Source organism: Pteropus medius, unplaced genomic scaffold, assembly GCF_902729225.1.
Source record: "Pteropus medius unplaced genomic scaffold, Ma_sr-lr_union100, whole genome shotgun sequence".
Classification (NCBI taxonomy): Eukaryota; Metazoa; Chordata; class Mammalia; order Chiroptera; family Pteropodidae; genus Pteropus; species Pteropus medius.
This window is the reverse complement of record NW_024349799.1, coordinates 7,133,509-7,153,214: the sequence shown is the minus strand read 5'-3', so window position 1 is coordinate 7,153,214 and position 19,706 is coordinate 7,133,509. Positions and strand designations below refer to the sequence as shown.

The following is a 19,706-nucleotide window of genomic DNA, read 5'->3' as shown; positions in this document are numbered from 1 at the left end:
CTCCTGGTGCTCAGGACCAAGGAAGCTGCTGCTCCCTTATGAAGCCATGGTTCTTGACTCCCTGCCCCAGCCCAAGTCTCCTCTTTCCTTTCAACTTATTCTATTTGAAACCCCTTTCTAGGTCTGTTTGTTTGTCTGAAGTCAACCAACCCACCTTTGTTTTCCATGGGCTTTATAGTTTTTGCAGTAACAGCTGATCTTATTTTTTTCTCAACAGGATGAGTTTCAAGATTGCATTGCTCTGAAAGAAACACAAAATCTCAGGTGCACACCACCTCCATTTCAGTGACAAGGCTGCACCTCCTCACCAAGCCAGCAACTAGGTGGGAACATGTGCATGGAGTAAGGGATGTAGGTGGAGATGGATGTAGAGGAAGTAAGAGATCAAATCGAAGGGCAATTTAACAAAAACAAGCAACCCTGAGCGTGGCAGAAGGCCTCATGGGCACCTAAGACCTGTCCCGATACTTCCTTGCCCTGCCTAATCTCACAGGGCTTTCATTATGATTAAGTGGCACACTGACTTCAATTAGCATCAAACTATTTTCCCAGCATTTTGATACCAAGTTTGCATGTACCACGTGCCACTGGGAATACGAAGATGAAAATCATCAGGCCCACCTCAGAGGGGTTTAGTCTTATGGATGACAGCTAGAGAGGTGGGTAAGATGCAATAGGTCTGCTGATCTAAATCACCTGAGAGGGCCTGGAGACAAGCCCAAGAGGTGTCTTGGAGGGCAAAGTGCTGCCAAGTGAAAGACGGACCGTTCCTGGTACAAAGCTCTATAGCTGGACTGGAACCTTGAAATAGGGTCAGGTGCAAGATGTGATGAGCAACTGCCAGCTACTCGATTGGCAGGGCATGCCTGGCCAGTGGCTAGGGCACAAGTAGAGAAAGTAGGAACAAAAGAATACCACACACAGGAGGTTCACTGTTCTTCCCAAGACAGGTATAACTCAGCAAGGGTGCTATTGTGTTCCAGGTGGAAAGGTCTTTAAAAGTGTTAAGAGTCACACATGCCAGGATATTAGAATCAATATCAATTATTACCAGAAGTACTACCAACCCCTCCTCAGCACCCTAATAACAAAAACATTGTGACATGTAATGATACATTGTGACATTGTATCTCCCTAGAGAGAGCAATATTCAGGTTAAGAACTACTGACCTTTGCTAGACAAGAGCTTTCAACAAGGGACGGAATTTCTCAAATTTACATTTCAGACAATACACCTGGCAGCAGCAGGGCCACACAGATAAAAGCTCCTGATTGCCTTACGAGTTCTTAGAGGGGCCTCATAAGGCTGCAGGGAGAAAGAGAAGCGTTCTGCACCCAGCTCCTCAATCCTATTTCCAGCAAAACAGTTCTATTTCTTTCCTGTCTATTTTTAGCTGAAAAATTTCTTTTGAATTGCTCCAGAACTATTAGGGAAAAAAGTGTACGCAAGGGTTGGGGGATGGTGAGGTAGTAAACCAGTACTGGAGGGGATGAAACCAGAGGCAAACAACTAAGGAGGAACTTTAACGTAAGAGTCAAGCGATAATGAGGTCTTGGAAGAGGGTCCCTGAGGGCTGCGAAAAGGTACGGATTGGAGAGAGTTAAAATGTACTGTTCACAACATTAACAGCCAAGGGCGTCGCTCCTTTTTGTAAACAGATCGACTTCATTGTTTTGAACGAAACATTATTTAAAAGAAATTTTTTTGGTTAGCAAGACATTATTTAAAAGAAAGAAAATGTCTGTTAACCTTAGCCATCTCAGGTTCCGCCAAATGGTGAGGAGCTGCGTCGGAATACTAAGACGAAAAAAGCTGGTAGACTTTTCTCGCGAAAGCGACAGACTATTTTTAAAGAAGAAAAAAGAATGGTACGCAAAAAGGCAGAGCAGAAGAACGGTTTTTGTTTAAAATCCGGAGAGACATTCAAAGGCAGAGGTCCTCCCAGGGGATCCGACAGGATAGGGAACGGCAAGGCCCAGAGGGAGCGCGGCCTGAGGGGTGCACGTCCCCGAGACTGCAGCGGGACATGGGGGCTGCCCTGCACGAGGAGGAAGCCCCGGGCTGAGGCGGGGACCCGGGTCCTTACCTTTGTGTTTCCGGAAGCAGGTGACGGAGCAGCTGAAACAACAGAGCCCAGAGGCCGCGTCAGCCCAGAAGGTCGCGCAGACCCTCCCGCGGTCCCGACCCGGCCCCCGGCCTTCTGCCCCCGCCCGGCCCGACACTCGCCCTCCCCTTCTCCCACGACCCTGGCGCTCACTAGGGCACGCGGCAGGCGGGGCAGCGGTATTTGGGCTTCTCCAAGCATACCACGCAGACCACAGTGCTACTACTGAGAGTCGCCATGGTGACCGCAGCCTTGCTCCCACTACCGACGTGCGCGTCTCTTGCGGCCCGTCCCACGTGCTCGCCTTTCCTTCCGTTTCCTTAACCAGGACCAATCAGCGCGCAGCACTTACTGGCAGTCAAAAGCAATAGATTAATCCGGCTTATTATTCCAGGCCTGAGAAGAAGAAAGTCGATACACTCGATGTGCCTATGTATAAAGTGCTACAAATCGTTATTTACATGATATCTCAAAGTTTCTATAAATCTCCTGGAGCTCTGGTCCCAACCCGAGTGCAGATCCCAGGTTTGAAGCTCCTCAAGGCCAGGGTCCTGGAGCTCTGGACTCTCTAAAAGGGTTCTGCCGTTGGCCTCTGTGTGCCATGCTGGAGTTGGGCATAAGCTGACTCAAGCCAGCCATTTCTCCTTTGGCTTTACCAGACTGTCCGGAGGACGCTGCCAGTCGTCCTCAGTGCTGAAGTGGTACTGGCTCCTCTGGCCGCCTACCTACCCTGGCATGCAGCTGTCACCGCCTCCAGCCTCCAACCAGGACCAAAGCTGAAATCTAAGATGCAGCCACACTGACCCAAAAGTCTGCAGCATTCCTTGTATTCCTCAACAGTTGTGAGCACCGCTGGTTTGAACCAGAAGCATCCCAGAAGGTCCACGCTTACCTGGGTGGGCCAGAGAGGGTCAGTGACTTGTCAGCCACACTTGAATCCAGTGCCCCGTCTGGTGCCAGTAGAAATTTGCTCATTATAGATATCACCACTGCCTGCTCCAGACTTCTTACGACTTGTGTTTGGAGGCTGAGGCCATGGAGAGCCTCCAAAATTTTCAGGGGCTCAACCCCATCTCCCAAATCCAAACCACGTTGACTCACCTTACCTTCAGGTCCAGAGATGGTGACTCCAGCAAAAAGAAAAAATCTTGGAATTCCTCCCATGTATATTCCATATACCAAAGATAGCCCTCCCTTTACTCTGGGAGACCCCCAGTTTCTATGGACAGCTGCACCTCTCCTGCTTCAATTTCCAGGAAAGGAGGTGGTCTGGCTGTGATGGCGGTGAGGTTGGGGAACACCGAGAAGCCATAGAAGCCCAGTCCAACTCCTCTGGGCAATGGCTAGTTCAGAAAAGAAAGACAGGTATGAGTCCAGGCCCAGCAACTAGATGTCCACACCGATGTGGCCACCCATGGCGGCACCCTGGCTTTCCCTGGACCCCTACCATGCCCATCCTAGCGGTTGTCTAAGGCTACCTTGCGCCTGCTCAGCGTCAGCCTGAGCACAGGGCCAGTCCTAAAGGAAGGCTAGATAATGATAGAGGAGGAATGGTTTTCAGAAGCTTCGCCGCCTGGCAGGCGCTGTCCAGCACATTCCAAGTGAGCGGAGCCTGGGGCCAACGCCAAAGCCTGGAAATGCGCGAGGACGCCCAGACCCGGCAACAAGCACCGCCAGAGGGCGCTCCAGGTTAAGTGTGAGCCTGGTGCAGCCTCGCTCGCAACCAACCTTGCACGGGAGACAAAGCTGTCTCTCCGCGCATGCATGTGTTAGTGCAGGTGTTGGCCTGCGCCTCGAACATCGCCAAGCGGCGGGAAAGAGTGTCGAGAGCGCGATGCGGAAGCAGGCAACGGTGAGCCTCCATGAAAGCAAAGCCCACGCCAGCGACGGCTCCAAATGCAACTGGCTGTCCAGGGGCAGTTCCCTGGTGCCCGCTGCCCCATGCTTCTTGGCAGCCCCAGGGAGTGGAGATCCAGCTGGAAGCTGGCCACCCACGTTAGCCTGATGAAAGTTTAACCTAACTTCGGGAGCTTTTGGGTTAGTAACTAGGACGTGAGCCACTGCCCTGCATATTCTCCCATGCCATGATGGGGCAGGAAGATCAATCTAATCAGCTCATATGCGATACGTGTTGCCTTATTAGAGGCCAGGGATTGATAAGGTTGGGCTCTCTCTGCTGTTTTGCTAATTCTCAGCTCCCATCTGCAGCTCTAACACCTGAATGTATTCCTCCCCAGGACATGGGGAACCCGGGGGCAGCACCAGGAGTAGTGTCTATAATAAGGTTTAGGGTACCTACTACCATGTTCTCATCTGCTCTCCTCCATTTCCCCTCTGGTATTTCAGATGTTCAAGCGAATAAAGTTGCTAGTTGGAGTCAAATAAAGGAGGCTGAGGTTCTGGTGGAGAGGACCAAGTAATTGGTTTCCAACTCTCTGAATGTTATTTTATAGTCATGAAATGACACTCATTCCCCAACTCTAGACAATGACAGTCTGACCACCAGTTAGACTTCAAGGAGAACTTCCAAACAACAAAAGGGATAGAGAATAATTGCATTATCCACAGTTCCAGAACCACCCAGAGAACGCAGACAATAAAAGTCACCATTGTTTCATGAATACGCTCACCCTACCACCCACAACTCCACATTTTTCTTTTCTCCCACCCTTTCCCACTTGCAAATCCCACATAGATCTCTCACCTTACATTCCTTAGGACAGAGATCAAAGAAATTGGGACTGTCCAATCAGATTCCCTAAGAGACCTCTAAGGGTCGCATGTGGAGTGGTAGTGGAGCCAAGGCTTTGTACAACCCTCTTAACTCATCTCTACCTGCTACATGGCAAATTGCATAGGAATTCTGCTCAGTGAGGAGCAGAAAAGAGGAACCAAGACCCCAAGTTCCTTTCCCCATCTTTTAAAACTAAGGACAGAATAAAAACCTTTTAGCCAAACAGAAGCCATGAGAATACTTCACCAGCAGATGTACACAACGAGAAAGTTATTCCGGCAAAAGGAAAATTATAACGAGAAAGTTATTCTGGCAAAAGGAAAATTATACCAGATGGAAATTAAAATCACAATATAATGCCACCACACACCTATTAGAATGTCTAAAATTAAAAACACTGACAATACCAAGTGCTGGCAAGGAGGCTGATATAAACTGGATGTTTGTGCCTCCCCCCGCCTAACCCCTATACATCTGTTGAAATACTAATCCCCAATGTGATAGTATTAGCAAGTGGGGGTCTTTGGGAGGTGCTTAAGTCAGGAGGGTGGAGCCCTCATGCATGGGATAACTGCCCTCCTAAAAGAGACCCCAAGAGCATTCTCTTACTCTCTTTCCATCACTGAGGATTCAGTGAGAAGGCAGCCATCTATGAACTGAGTAGCGGGCTCTTACAAGACACCGACTCTGCTGGCACCTTGATCTTGGACTTCCCAGCCTCAAGGACTGTGAGAAATAAATGTTTGCTGTTTAAGCCACCCATTCTATGGTATTTTTGTTATAGCAGCCCAAGTGAACTAAGACAGAAATTGGTACCAGGAGTGAGGTGCTACTGTAACAAATACTAAAAATGTGGGTGGGGCTTTGGAACTGGGTAATGGGAAGAGAACAGAAAAATTTTAAGATGCATGCTAGAAAAAGCCTACGTTACCATAAGCAACCCTTTAAAGGTGATTCTGGTGAGAGCTCAGAATAGGAGAACAATGGAGAAAGCCTCCATTGTCTTAGAGAATACATAAGTAATCTTGAACAGAAAGTTGGTAGAAATACTGACAATAAAGTTATTCCGATGAGGTCTCAGCCGGAAATGAGGAATGCGTTACTGAAAACTGGAGGACAAGTGTGGACAAAAAAGGATGTATGACAAGTTCAGTAACCAAAAGTAACCTCAAAGGGTGATCTAATCATAAAATTCCTAACTGGACACTATTCTTCAAGGCAATAGTAGCTATTCAGGAATCATCAGGGCTGCCACTCCCACCACAGGCCCAGAGTACGAGGGCCCTTGGGACACAACAGTTGCAAAGGGTGTGGCTGCCTCTCTGGTTCAGTAGGGCAGAATGCTCCCACCCATGTTTCAGGAGTTACCCCCCCACACACACACCCAGACACACACAGAGCCACAGGCCCAGCAGAGTCACAGGGCCCAGGCAGAGAGCAACTGTCTTCTGAGCCAAGGGGATGGTAGGCCTGGAAGGCAGAGAATCAGCCTAGAAAAGACATGAGAGATAACACTGCCCCAGTGTGTCTACAGGGAAGGGATCTGAGCCAAAGAAGATTATTCACAAGCCTTAAAGTTTAATATCTTCTACCCTGTTAAGCTTTGGACTTGGGACCCATAATCCCTTTTCCTATTTCTCCCTTTTGGGTGAGCATCAGCTCTGCCTTTGACTTGGCTTCTGCCAGTCTCAGTTTGATCTTATGCTTGCCCCTATACGAGCCCTGATTTTAATCTTTGAGATTCTTCCACATCCATCTCCACCCCCACCCATATCCCTTACGCCATGCACATGCTCCCACTCAGAGGCTGGCTTAGTGAGGAGGTGCAGCCTTGTCACTGAAATGGAGGTGGTGTGCACCTGAGATTTTGTGTTTCTTTCAGAGCAATGCAATCTTGAAACTCATCCTGTTGAGAAAAAAATAAGATCAGCTGTTACTGCAAAAACTATAAAGCCCATGGAAAACAAAGGTGGGTTGGTTGACTTCAGACAAACAAACAGACCTAGAAAGGGGTTTCAAATAGAATAAGTTGAAAGGAAAGAGGAGACTTGGGCTGGGGCAGGGAGTCAAGAACCATGGCTTCATAAGGGAGCAGCAGCTTCCTTGGTCCTGAGCACCAGGAGTGGGAGCACATGTCACAGGTGACATTATAGAGCAGCCGGAAGGCATCGTTCAGGACAAGAAAAATAGGGGCAGGAGGCAGAGGGGAGAAAGGCTATAGATGAGGTTTGAGAGTGAGGGGTGGACGGACTCTGCTGGTGGGAGCCTTCTCCAGTCACAGCTTCAGGTTTCCCTCCATGGGCCTGGCCAGGGCCGTCAGTTCACCTAAGCTGGGCCCAGGCAGGAGGCTGCCTTTGGCCTAGGGCACCTTGCTGCTGCTGGGGGCTCTTCACTGCTCACAGTGGTAGTCGGCTGTCATCCCAGCCAGCCAACCAGCCTTTAATACCTCCTGGGTGTCGTGCTCCATGCCAATATTGAATGAACTCAAACAAGAGACTGGAGGATTTGTTAGAAATAAATGATGAAGATTTATTCAAGGGTCTTAGAGTTTGCAAAGTGTAAACACAGTTAAGCAAAAACACAGAAGTGTTCTGAAGAAGGAAAAAAAATTGAGTTCTTATAGTAAAAGCCACGTGCTTGAGAATAGTCAGTCCTGCATTCTTAACACTCTTCCAGGACTGTTATCAGTCAGATATCAGGCAGACTAGATGATGGATGTCAGGTGGTTTGGAGGATGGGTGTATCCTGAGTCCTTCCAGGGTAATCAGAGGGTTATCTGCAGGTGAATAATTGTAGGGCATTAACACAGGACTGAAAAGTTCAAAAGTGCAAGTCCCCAGGCTAGTTAAGACAGGAAAAGGAATGGTTTCTTCATGCTTCAACCTTTGTGTCGATTTAGCAGCTTCCTTAAAGTGGCTCCATTGTTTATTTTCCTCATCTTCACTCTTTCCACACTTGGCTCTGAAAGCAGCTCCTCCCAGTGCCACCAAAGAGGTCTTGAACATTCACAGCCAGGGGATGGCTGGCCCATTTCTGCCTTGTGAGAAACTTTCATGGGGGTTCAGGCAGTACTAGCCTTCCTGCCCCTGCTGAAACACAGGGATTCACAGTAGCAGGTGTTTGCAGAGCTCCTAGTTCCGTTGGAGGGCTGGAGACTTGGAAGAGTGAGTGGGTCTCCAGAGTGCACCTCAGTTGTCATCCACTGAGATTGGTAGTTAGTGGATCTGAGGTTTTAGGGGGAGACAGGTATTAATAGTGCTTAACGCTTGCATAGCTCATTTAATCCTCATGACCGTTCTGTTTTGGACATACTCCCAAGCTGATGTAGTTTGTAAAGGTGAACATTATTTTCATTCTGCATGGAAACAGGATGTAAGGCAGTGCTTTGCCTGGGCCCTGGAGTGCTTACTGATAGACTGAGGTTGGAGCTGGGGTGTAGTTTTTTAGTTTGAGAAATACAGTGAGGGGTATGGAAAATTTCGTAAACTATCTAGCACTGTACAAATACTACCATTACTTGACTGCTACCAGTCCTAACACTGGATTACTTTCTACAGCATTCATATTTTTCAGGTATACTATCCTCAGCCCAGAGAACTTGTATTTCCGTAAAGAAACAAAATTCAGCCAAGTCTCCCTCCTTTGCGCTCCTTGCCTCCTCAGGCCGGATGGTCAGATATTCCCCGCTCTGCCACGCATGCTCGGTGACAGCGGCCGCCTCCAGGTGTGTTTCCGAGTTAATGAGGAACTAGTTGTTAATCATTTCAGCTTCACACAGAACAAGGAGAAAAATAAAGGTTTTATTAGTGCTATTAGCAACCTGTCCTTGCAGTGATGCCAGCATTACTGTAAAGGTTTGAATATACTATTGTAGCCAGAGGGCAACCGAGTTCGGGGCTCGAGCTGCCTGCTCTGCTCAGCTGACAGATGGACACAGGAGTTGGGATATTTGGAATAAGTGTGCATTATCAGAGCACTGGTGATCTGAGAAGGCAGCAAGCGAACACCTTCAAAAATTGCCGTAACATTCTCAGTCCGGCTTAGGGTATTTAAGGGAAAAATCCGGGCATTATTGCAGGGGCTGCATGACGGTCCGGCAGGGTCTGTTCTGCTTCATAGAGTCTTCCCTTTGGCAACGTGGTCCTCGACGGCATCAGTAACAGGAACAAATATGGGAGTAGTCTGGAAAGAATGCTAAACTATAAAGATTGTGATCAATAAGCACAAGGATAGTAATCATAAGTTTCAGGGCAGGGGACATTCCAAGCTCTAAGTCAAGCTGCAGGGGACAATCTATTGTTAAGCAATAGAGTGAGGAAAGGTGAATCTAGGACACCATGAGGCCCATAATATGGGGTCCTCGTATTAGACCCTCCTTCACTATTATCCTTCATAAAAGTTAAGTTCTAAAGTCAGCACAGAAGTCAGAAATTACTTTAAAGAACAACCCTCAAACAGCATGTAGCTTGGAGAAACACCTATACTTTTAAGACACAGCAGGATCCAAGACTATCTGAGGGCTCAGCTGAGTCTCACCTTCCATTTCAGGCTCAGTCCAGGACACTGGCTCAGGGAACAGAGGGGGGTCTGATATGCCTGCACCTTTGAATTTGAAATTCTCTTTCTCTCTCTCTCTCTCTCTCTCTCTCTCTCTCTCTCTCTCTCTCTCATTCTCCTTTATTTCACTTTAGTTTCTGAGCCCTCAGGTGAATGTATCCACACCTTCTCCAGCTGGGAGCAAAGAAGCACCACTGAGGACCACAGCCCCACCCTTCCCTAAGTCCCTGCCTCGCTGTGTGGCTTGGGTGATTCGCAGTCCCTCTCTGGGCCTGTAGCCCATCAGTACAGTGTATGCAAGGGAAGAAAGGGTGGCTTCTGGGACTAGCATCCAGCATCCTGGCAGAGCCAGGTTCTCCCAGACAACAAAAGTCCTCCGTGCTGGCTAATGCAGATTGGCGCCCTGGGCTGGGTCATGTGACACATGCCTCACAGCGCCACTGGTCTTGCCCCATGCAGGAACTTGCCCTCCAGCCCTGCTTTCCAGCCCAGGCCATCCTCGCTGAAGAAAGAAAGACGAAATGCATCCCTCGACATATAATTATGGAGCTGCTTTTACTGTGTGCCCAGCACTGAGCGGATACTGGGGCCATGGGGAGGAGCCAACCCAGAGCCCTTCCTGAGGGTGGAGGTGGGGAAACCGAGCAGGGCACAGACCAGTGACCTGCTGAGTGACCTCTGCACTAAGGGAGTGAGGCCCAGAATGAGAGTCCCCGAACTGGGCAGACCCAGCCCAGGAGTTTCTGGGTCCAGGAGTCTTGGGACGCGAACTGGTCGGAGTAAATCCTGACAGGCGGGTTGTGACCAGCCCTGAGCAGCCAGACCCAGGAGACAGGGTGTGACATATAGACCAAGTGGCACTTTAACAGGAGACCTGTGCTTCATAATGGCCCCCAGAGAATACTTTACAGGACCCCTGCTAAGTATTCTCCTTCCCAGAGGGGCTTGCCCTCCCAGGGCCATAAATCCTGCAGTATCTAAATGCCTCCCTTTCTTTGGCCGGTCAGTCTCTGGGCTGCACTCAGACAAGGACACCCTGGCCCCTGAAGGCTCAAGGTCCACCCTAGAACAGACACACACCCCACTCCCTGAGAAGTTCTGGCTGAGAGGTGAGGACAGCGCTCCCTGAAGGGTGCTGCCAGACTACCCTGAAGGAGCTGTCCAGCCTGCGATGCTGAAGCAAAGCATCCCGGGCCCTGCCGCCAGAGAAGAGCACACTCCCCACTTGGAGCTGCCATTTCTGCCCTGGGGCTCGTCCAGAAGGACCTAATAATCTGCAAGGATGCTTGTCTGCCCCAGCAAGTTTAAACTGGAATCTCTTCGGATATTTGAGCTTCCCTGAGGAGGCTCAGGGAGGGCCAATGTTTGTCCAGCGGCCACGCGGCTCAAGAAAGTGGACAGTACTCAATTCCTGTGTTCCATCCTGAGACCACTAGACATTCACGCACTTTGGGCATCTCCGCCGTCCCCTTGCAAGTTGTCCTCTGAGTTGTGTGGGGAGACTGGGGAGGGTCATTCACTTTCCAGGAACTCAGTTCTTCCCACCTGCATCCAAACCCAGCAGGTTCTGCTGCCTGAGGGGGCAGGGGTGGTGAGACAATCCCTGGACCCCAGACTTGCATGGATGCCTATAACTGCTCCCCTGCAATGCCCAGGCAGGCAGGGGAGATCAGGTCTCCCCAGTGAAGAGCTCTGCAACCTGGAGTCTAGAATCTTGCCCTTGAAGGAGTAAATGACATGATTGCCTAGAGAGCTAAGCATAATCATGATGGCAGTCATGTTGGGCAGCATGAAGAAGCTGGGCATAGAGCTCCTGGGGCAGAAACTTGTCCAGTAAAGAGGGGCCGGTACGACACCAGAAAGAGCATCCAAGTAGCTGCACTGGTACTCAGGACCAATCCCACACTGGACCTACCATGCTCCGGCTCACCCCAGAATCCCACGGGTGACCATGATGGCAGTGCAGGGCCCAGCCATACCTCCCAGCGCAGGGCATCAGCTAAGCCTTGGTTCAGGCTAGGAGAGAGATGAGGTACCAGTCAAGGAAAAAGGGTGCATAGTGAATCATGTTGCCTTCTGGTGCACCCTGGGTGAGAGTCTGCAGATGGGCAATGCTGCTCAGCCTGTTAAAGGGACACACCTGTGTGGGACAGGAGTGGGCAGTCCGCCACGAGATGACGTCTAAACCCACCCGACCCCCAACACATGAACCCCATAGTGCACCCCCCATAGCAATAGATTAATATAATAAAGTGTCACCCTGGGCATCATAGTCGCCACAAGAGGCAAAGTGATATTAGCACACCCATCAGGCAGATGGGAAGACAGAGGAACACTGAAAACATGGGACAGTCACTAAAGCCCCAGAGAAAGTCCAAAGACCAACTTCTGGTGTTCATCTCACTCCAACAACCTCCTTCCTATTCCCTGTTCTCTACTTCATCCATAAAGGATGGTGCTGATGGAGGTCCAGCCATCAGATCCAAACAGCTATGGTTACCATGGTAATTAACAAACGACCACTCCAGGTTCTCAACGACATAATCCTAGGGGGACAGGAGGAAAAATCTTGTGTCTTTAGGGCTGACACAGCACCCCTTGGCTGGGACATCAACAGCATCTAAAGAAGAAAGAAAGCTGCTGGGCGGATCCTGGGGAAATGTGGGGGGCCTGGTGGAAGTGCAGATGCCTCCCACACATGCTGAGCCCTCAGGTGGGGAACCAGAGCATTTCAGGTTCACATTGAGCCACAGCTGTGCCAAGCTGTTGTTGGGGAAGAAGTGAATCCAAACGTGTCCAGGCAGAATGAAGGAATCTGAGGGCCCACTGTGGGGACCACCAGGAAAGGGTTTCCCCAAAGCCCAGCTTCGCAAGCCTCCTGCTAAATTGAATGATTGGGCATTCATGCGGACTAGAAGAATTTCACAACCTGGATCACCTGGGGTGAGGCTGAGATCATCACGCTGGACAGTGCACAGAGCAATAACACTCCACATGCACCCAGGGTGGTCTCCATCCCCACTTCTGCCCCCTCAGCGAGCCCAGGACAGACAGAATTAGATGCCGAGGAAGAGAAAAATCTCTCAGAAAGTTAAAGAAAGGAGTTATAAAATAGATTCTTTAAAAAGGTAAGAAACTTAGATGATTAACTTCATATTAGAAGTTCTAGGAAGAGAAAAGGGTGGGGAGGAAATTATTACAACTATTTTTTAATCTCCATAATGAAAGCACATGAGGTGAGAGGTTGAAGGGATTCATATCACATATCCACACAAAGGATGAAAAACACCACACAAGGAACAGTACTGGCAATTTTAACGCTTATAGATAAGGGAAGATCCTAAAACTTTTGCCAAAAAAGTTGCCACACACTAGGGACTAGGGATTGCTACAGAACACTGGAAAAATATAGAAGAAGAAAACTTCAAGTTTTGGAGGGGAAATTATGTATCCATGTAAAATATCAACCAAATACAAGAAAGAAAGAAGATATTATTAGATGTTCAAGGTCTCAGCAATTCACCTTCCAGGAAACTGCCCGTGTGCTCCACAACAGACACAAGGAAATGAACTAAGACTGAGGAAGTAGTGGGATGCAGAAACAGGGGATCTGTCACTGGGAGAGCTGGGAGATCCCCAGATGAAGAGACAGAGATGCTCATGGGTGATAGTTCATGGCAGTAGCAATAGGCAGCTGCCAGTTCAAAAAGAAGCAGGAGATCCGAGAGCACCAGGATGTCTGTAGGAGAATAGGGGCCAAGGGGACACGATGTGACTGCCAGCATGATCGATGGGTGTTTTGCATCTCTGGTGATCAGGCTGGAAATGAATTAATAGTAGGTCTATAGAAACAGAATAGAGAGTCTAGAAATAGACTTACAGTATATGGTCAATTGATTTTCAACAAATGTGCCGCCCCAAAAATGTACTTCAACCATAACCTTACACTACATAGAAAAATTAATTCAAAATGCATCATGGACCTAAATATATAGGGTAAAACTATAAAATTCTAGAAGAAAACGTGGGAGTGACAAAGGGTTTAGGAAAGAGTTTTTAAATATGACATAAAATACATGAAAGATTAACTACAGAAAAAAAAACATTTTACAAAATAGAAATTCAATCCTATTGCATCACAAGGTTCTGCTGTGAACATTTACATGGTCATAATAATGCATATTAACTTAATTAGAAATCATAATAAAATAATATGGAGAGTGTAAGGGGAAGAAAATAAAGGCTGAATCCTCATTAAAGCAGGACATGAACAGATGTCTAAAATTAAAAACTTGATAAGTAACAATAGAAGTATATGATTTAAAGATAGGGACATAAATACTCCAAAAACTGAAGAACAATTTGAAGTTAGCTGCCTCTGGAAGGAGTGAACTCGGGTGGGACATGTGTGACAAATATGCTTTTTTTGTTGTAAGCCTTACGGTACTCTTTTTCTTTTCAATCACCTACCTCTGTTACTTAGATACAAATAAATTAAGTGTAAAACCACAGCAGACATGGATGGACCTTGAGATAATCATGCTAAGTGAAATAAGCCAGGCAGAAAAGTTGAAAACCACAATATCACTTAGATGTGGGATATAAACCTAAAAGCAACAAATAAACAGAACAAACAAGCAGAGACTCATGGACATGGACAATAGACTCGTGGTTTGTGGTTATCCGAGGGTAGGAGGAGATGAGGGAGGTAGATGGGGTAAAAGGTGTCAAATATGTGGTGACAAAGAAATCTAACCATGGGCGGTGAACACACAATGTAATGTATATGTATGTCTTATTGTTGAATTGTTCACCTGAAACTTACTGGATTTTGTTAATCAATGTAACTATAATAAAATTTTTTTTAAAAAGTCATGGAGATATAAAGTATAGCAAAAGGAAAATAGTCAACAATTTGTAATAAATATGTAAGGAAGAAGAGGGTACTAGATTTAGTGGGCTGATCACAAGCTCTAATCACTAAGCTGTACAACTGAAACTAATATATTATTGTATGCCAACTATAAGTGAAAAAAACTCATTGAATTGTACAATGTAAATATTAGCAACTAATTGTCTATGATATTTCAATAAAGCTGGGAAAAATAAAGTAAAATAAAAGCAAAAAAAAAGGGAAAATTAATTAATTAATTAATTAATTATTTTTAAAAAAAACCACAGCAGAGGACCACTGAGACTAGCTGTATGGGCCTCAGGCCAAGTCCAGCCCCATCTGGTGAGCAGTCCTGGGAGGTGACCACACCGCCCAGCTTTCCTGCATTCTGTGGAAGTCAGGCTTTATCCAGAAGCTGAGGCCAGGGCCACTTCATTGCCCAGTTCAAAGTAGGTCTCAGAAATACCCTCTCCTCTTACTGGTGCTCGGCAGCCCCTTACCCCTGCCCCCACCACCTTAGGCACTGCCCTCTGTCACAGCACTTCTCACTACCCCGTCCTTATCTGTTTCCTTAACCGTTTCTTCCAGGGGACTGACAGCCCCCAGAAAGCCTGGAAGGTGCACCATTCATTGCCCTCCCCACCCTGCCACCTCTGGTTCCTGACCAGCACACTGCAAGCTCAACTTTTTTCGCATGGATGTTGGCAGCCGGGGTTCATGGACAAAGAAGGGCTCATGAAAGTAAAAGTGGTAGGCCATGAGTGAGGGCCTGGCAGGTGGTCCCCTCTGACTAGTTTGCCACTCCCCACGTGGCCTGTATATGTTCTTGTATCAGCCGTGACACTGCCACCCAGAGGACCCGCGGCCACCTCAGGAGCCTCTGCCCTCCTGTGCTGGTATTTAGCCCTGTCTCTGACCCTGTGGGAACAGATGAATGAGATGCCGATGAGGGGCAAGCAAGTTATCCCAGTAAACCCTTTCCTACAGGTAACCCAGTTAACTTCTAGGGTACTCTGAACGTGCGCCAGGCCTGGCACCAAGAGCTTCTCATGCAACGGCTTTTTAACCTGCTCACAGGCCATTTTATAGAGAAGGCACTAACTGCTTGGTGCTTGGGGCGGGCAGGCCAGGTCTGTCTCCCACGTTATGCACTAGGCCAAACCCAGGTGGTAACTCACAACCTCAAGTCAGAAACTTGTCCCTCACGGGCAGGAACCCCAGTATCTCCAGGAAAGGGCCCTTGCCTGACTCAGAAGGGAATGGTCAGATCTGTATAGTCCCCACCACCCAAGTCCAACAGGGTGTTGTTGTCCCTGGGGTTTGGGGTACATGGAAGGGTATTCCTGGCTCCCCAAGGCCTGGGAGTGGGAATGGGGAGCAGTGAGAGGAAGGTTTCGAGAAGAGGATGTATGTAGACCAGGGAATGTAAGCTTTGGATTCAGTTTTGCCTGGACCTACACCGAACATGAGGAAGAAATAAATATAAGAGATTGAGGCCCTGCACTACTTGGGGCTAAGAGCTCAGGGAAAGGCCCAAAATGCACACCCCAAAAAGAACCACAGGGTCAGAGGTGTTGCACAGAAGAGTATCAGCACCAGCCAGTAGGCAGGAGATTGGGAAAGGCTTCTTGGAGGAGGTGAGGTCTGACCTGAGTCTGAAGGACAATCTAAGTGCAGGGAACAGAATGAGAGAAGGCACAGAGGTAGGCTGTGCAAGAGCATCTGATGAGAGGCAGGAGTACCGAGAGGTGAGACTGGAGAGTAGGTACGTGGGGCCAGAGAGGTAAGCTTCTTTGTTGGGATTACTGATTTTATGGGGAAGGAAAGAGACCCTAGATAATGGAGCCCAACCACATCTTTGAGTTACAGGAGAGGCAGCTGAGGCCCAGACAGGCAGTGGCTCTCCTCAGTATCCCTGAAGGGAGGGAACAGGGCTGGAATTTGAACCCTGGACTTCTGTCCCCTCCCACTCCTTCCATGCCATCCCCACGCCTTCTTCTCACTGGGAACCCTGGCCTCCTCTGAACTCTCTCCTCTGCATCTTCCGACAGGCAGCCCCTGATACTGATACTGGGAAGGGTCTGCAGAGACTCCAGGAGCCCCTCAGTGTCTGTTAAGGTTAAATCCAACACAAAATAAGGCTTAATCAATGGTCTGGACTCCCAGCCTGATCTCTGCAATGGAGAGCACAGACCGGAAGAGATCCCTTCTTGCCAGGCCTGAAAAAGCTGCAGCTCCTCTCCCTCCCCCTTCACCTCCATCCTCCAAGTACCCTGTGGGCTATAGAGGGAATCCTGGGGCCAGCAGCAGAGTGAGGAATGGGCTGGAGGTGGTCACTGAAATATGATGGGGCCTCCTTAGCAGAGCGGGTGGGGAACTTTCTGTCTTTAAATATTCTGCAAAGCAACAAACAAAAGAAGCCCAAAAAAGCCCTGCAACACAGATGGTTTGTGTTCCCTTCTGGCCCAGTGGCCGCCACCTCCCAGGGCCCCAGGCACAGGAGCCCAGGCTCACATCAGCAGAAGGCTGGGACCACAGCTTCTGTGAACCTTCCGAGTGTGTTTACTTACATGTCTGTGGGCCCCTGAGGGTCCTGCTGAGGTTCCCAGTGTCCACTGAGGAAGAAGAGCAGTCCCTGGCATCCAGAACTGATTTGGCGTTCGCAGTTAAACCTCAGTGTTGCTGTGAATCGGTCTGACACTCACGGCCAGCTCATTTTCTTCTACTGTTAGACAGAAACAATTACAGATTATCTACCTCAGATATGGTTACTCTGAGACCATGATAAAATGAGACAAAAATAAGGTACTTTATAATTATGTCAAAGCATAGACAAAAACAAGGTCACTGTACTGCCACCCATAAAATAACAAACATACATCCTCTTTTGGCTAAAATGAGTGACTGCTATTTTTTAGCAGCTTTATCGAGGTATAATTCACTTACCATACAATCCATCCACTTGAAGTGTACAATTCAATGGCTTTAATGATATTCACACTGTGTAACTGCCACCGTGGCAAATTTATAATAGTTCCATTGCTCCAAAAAGGAAGCCTGTACCCCTTAGTCACCTCCAAGTCCTCCCATTTCCCCACCCTAGGCAACCACTAATCAACTTTTTGTCCCTATAGATTTGCCTCTTCTGTACATTTCATATAAATGAAATAATATCATATGTGGCCCTTTGTAACTGTCTTCTTTCACTTGTCATGTTTTCAAGTTTCATACATGTTGCAGCATGTATTAGTAATTCACTCCTGTGATGGCTAATTTTATATGTTAACTTGACTGGGATATATATCTACATTCTCCTATTAGTTCTGTGGCAGCCAAGAAACTTGCCCTTTGAAACTTTGACCCCAGTAATTCTAAGAATGAACTAATTCTACTACTATGAAAGTAAGTAAATACTAAAAAAAATTATTTAGCTTCATGCTCAAAGCAGCATCATTTAAAAAACTATAAAAATTAGAAACAATCCAAATATCAAATATCAATATAATGACTAAATCATGGTACAGCCTACATTTGGTGTGTGGTTGTGTGTATATAAAGAAAAAATTCTGAATACATGCAAAAGCATCATGGTAGTGACGTTACAGGTGATTTTTAATTTTTAATTTTTAATTATCTATAAGCGCAAATATATTGTTTTGTGTAATACAAATAGCATTTTCTCATTTTGACTTAAAAACAAAATGCTGAAAATACAAAAGTAGGAGTTACAAATCCTCAAACAAGGAACTAGAACCCTAATATAATGCTGGTAGGAATGTCAAATGGTACAAACACTCTGAAAAGGATTTGACAGCTTCTTAAAATGTTAAACATACACCTACCATATGATCCAGCCATTCCAGGCCTATGTATTTACACCCAGGGCACAATCGTTCACGGTAGCTTTATAGTTAACAGCCCCAAAGTTGAAATAACCCAAAGCTCTATCAGTAGACAAACGATTAAATAAGTTGTGGTCCATCAGTCAACAACAACAACAACAACAAAAACATGAACTATTGATATACACAACATAGATGAGTCTCAAAATGATGATAAATGGAAAAGGCCAAACAAAAAGGGAGGACATACTGTATGATGACATTTACATAAAACTCCAGAAAACACAAATTAATCAATGATGACAGAAAGCTTATCATTGGTTCCTTGGGAATTTGGAATGGAAAAGGAACAAGGGGTAATTACAAAGGGCCATGAGGAAAGTTTGGAGGTGATGGATATATCTATCTATCTATATCTATAGATATAGATATATTCATATTCTATATCTATATATGAATATATATGAATATATCTATATCTATATCTATAGATATAGATAGATAGATAGATAGATAGATAGATAGATAGATAGATAGATATTCATTGTGGTGATGGTTTTCTGATGTATATACATCAAAATTCATCAAATTATACACTTTAAATATGTGGTTTACTATGTGTTCGGTTATGCCCGAATAAAACTGTTTTGAAAAAAATCCTCATTTGATCTGCGCACCATCCATAGGTCATCCCTTTTATTAACATTTTCAATATGGTGGAGTTACATCATGGATAAATTCGACTAAGGATTTGCAAACAAAAAGTAAAACAGAAAAGGAATTCATTTCCAAAGGTACAGGCAGTTCACTTTCCATTCTGGGACTTAGCCTGAGGTGGGAGGTGTGATTCTGCTGGGCCTTCAGCCAGTCTCAGCTTCCACTGCCTCTTAAAAGTGTAAGTTTTTCTCCAAGTTGAGGGAAGTTTGAGGTATTTTTTAAAATAACTTTTGCTATTTATGCTGAATGCAGAATTTAACCTTTATGAAGAAGCATAATACAACCCTCATAGGAAAGAAAAATACATTTCGAACTTTTAAGCAAAGCTGGTCTCATGGCAGCAACAGTGATCACTCTAATGATATTTTCATTTTTCTCCTTTTTAAATTTCATTAGGAAAGTATCCTTGCTTAAGAAAGAAATCCGCTCAGAGGCTGCATGCAGAGGGTGAGTATCTGAATGTCTGGCCTGGGGAGACAGGGAGGGCAATGAAGAGAGACTTTGGCATCAGACAGACCTGAATTGGAATATGCTGCCTTTTCCACTGCTAGCTGGGTGGCTTCAGGCAGGTCACTGAACTTCTCTGAGCCTTGTACTTCTCATGTATAAAATGGGGTGATACTACACTGCAGGGTTATAAGAGTAAAGAAGTGACATTGGTAAACAGGACCGGTGCTGCCGCACTGAGCCAGTTCAGTTAAAGGACTCCAGCTGTTTGCAGACAGGTGCTGTAAAAATGTTAAAACAGCGTTTCGGTTCCCATCTTGCAAGCTCCCCATTCCCTGAGCATCTTGCCACTGCCCCCAGATGCACAACTGGCTCCTAGGAGCCAATAATCCACCTCTGATCTCTGAGAC

At 46.8% G+C, this 19,706-nt stretch overlaps 1 protein-coding gene and 1 long non-coding RNA gene across 3 annotated transcripts in view; both read right to left on the bottom strand.

Moving 5' to 3' along the window:
* Nucleotides 1-2,436, bottom strand: part of ZNHIT3 (zinc finger HIT-type containing 3) — a 5,096-nt gene extending 2,660 nt beyond the window's left edge. The window contains exons 1-3 of the mRNA XM_039885870.1: nucleotides 2,259-2,436; nucleotides 2,088-2,119; nucleotides 155-241 (exon numbers count right to left, since the gene is read on the bottom strand). Of these exons, the coding sequence (XP_039741804.1) occupies nucleotides 155-241; nucleotides 2,088-2,119; nucleotides 2,259-2,344 (205 nt within the window). The 5' untranslated portion in view covers nucleotides 2,345-2,436. The remainder of the gene's footprint in view (nucleotides 1-154; nucleotides 242-2,087; nucleotides 2,120-2,258) is intronic.
* Nucleotides 2,437-7,382: 4,946 nt separating this feature from the next.
* LOC120620850 (uncharacterized) overlaps nucleotides 7,383-19,706 on the bottom strand; it is a 26,810-nt gene continuing 14,486 nt past the window's right edge. For both annotated transcript variants that reach the window (XR_005658001.1, XR_005658000.1), the window contains 2 exons: nucleotides 16,861-17,015; nucleotides 7,383-8,607 (listed from right to left, as the gene is read on the bottom strand). This is a non-coding gene — a long non-coding RNA (uncharacterized LOC120620850). The remainder of the gene's footprint in view (nucleotides 8,608-16,860; nucleotides 17,016-19,706) is intronic.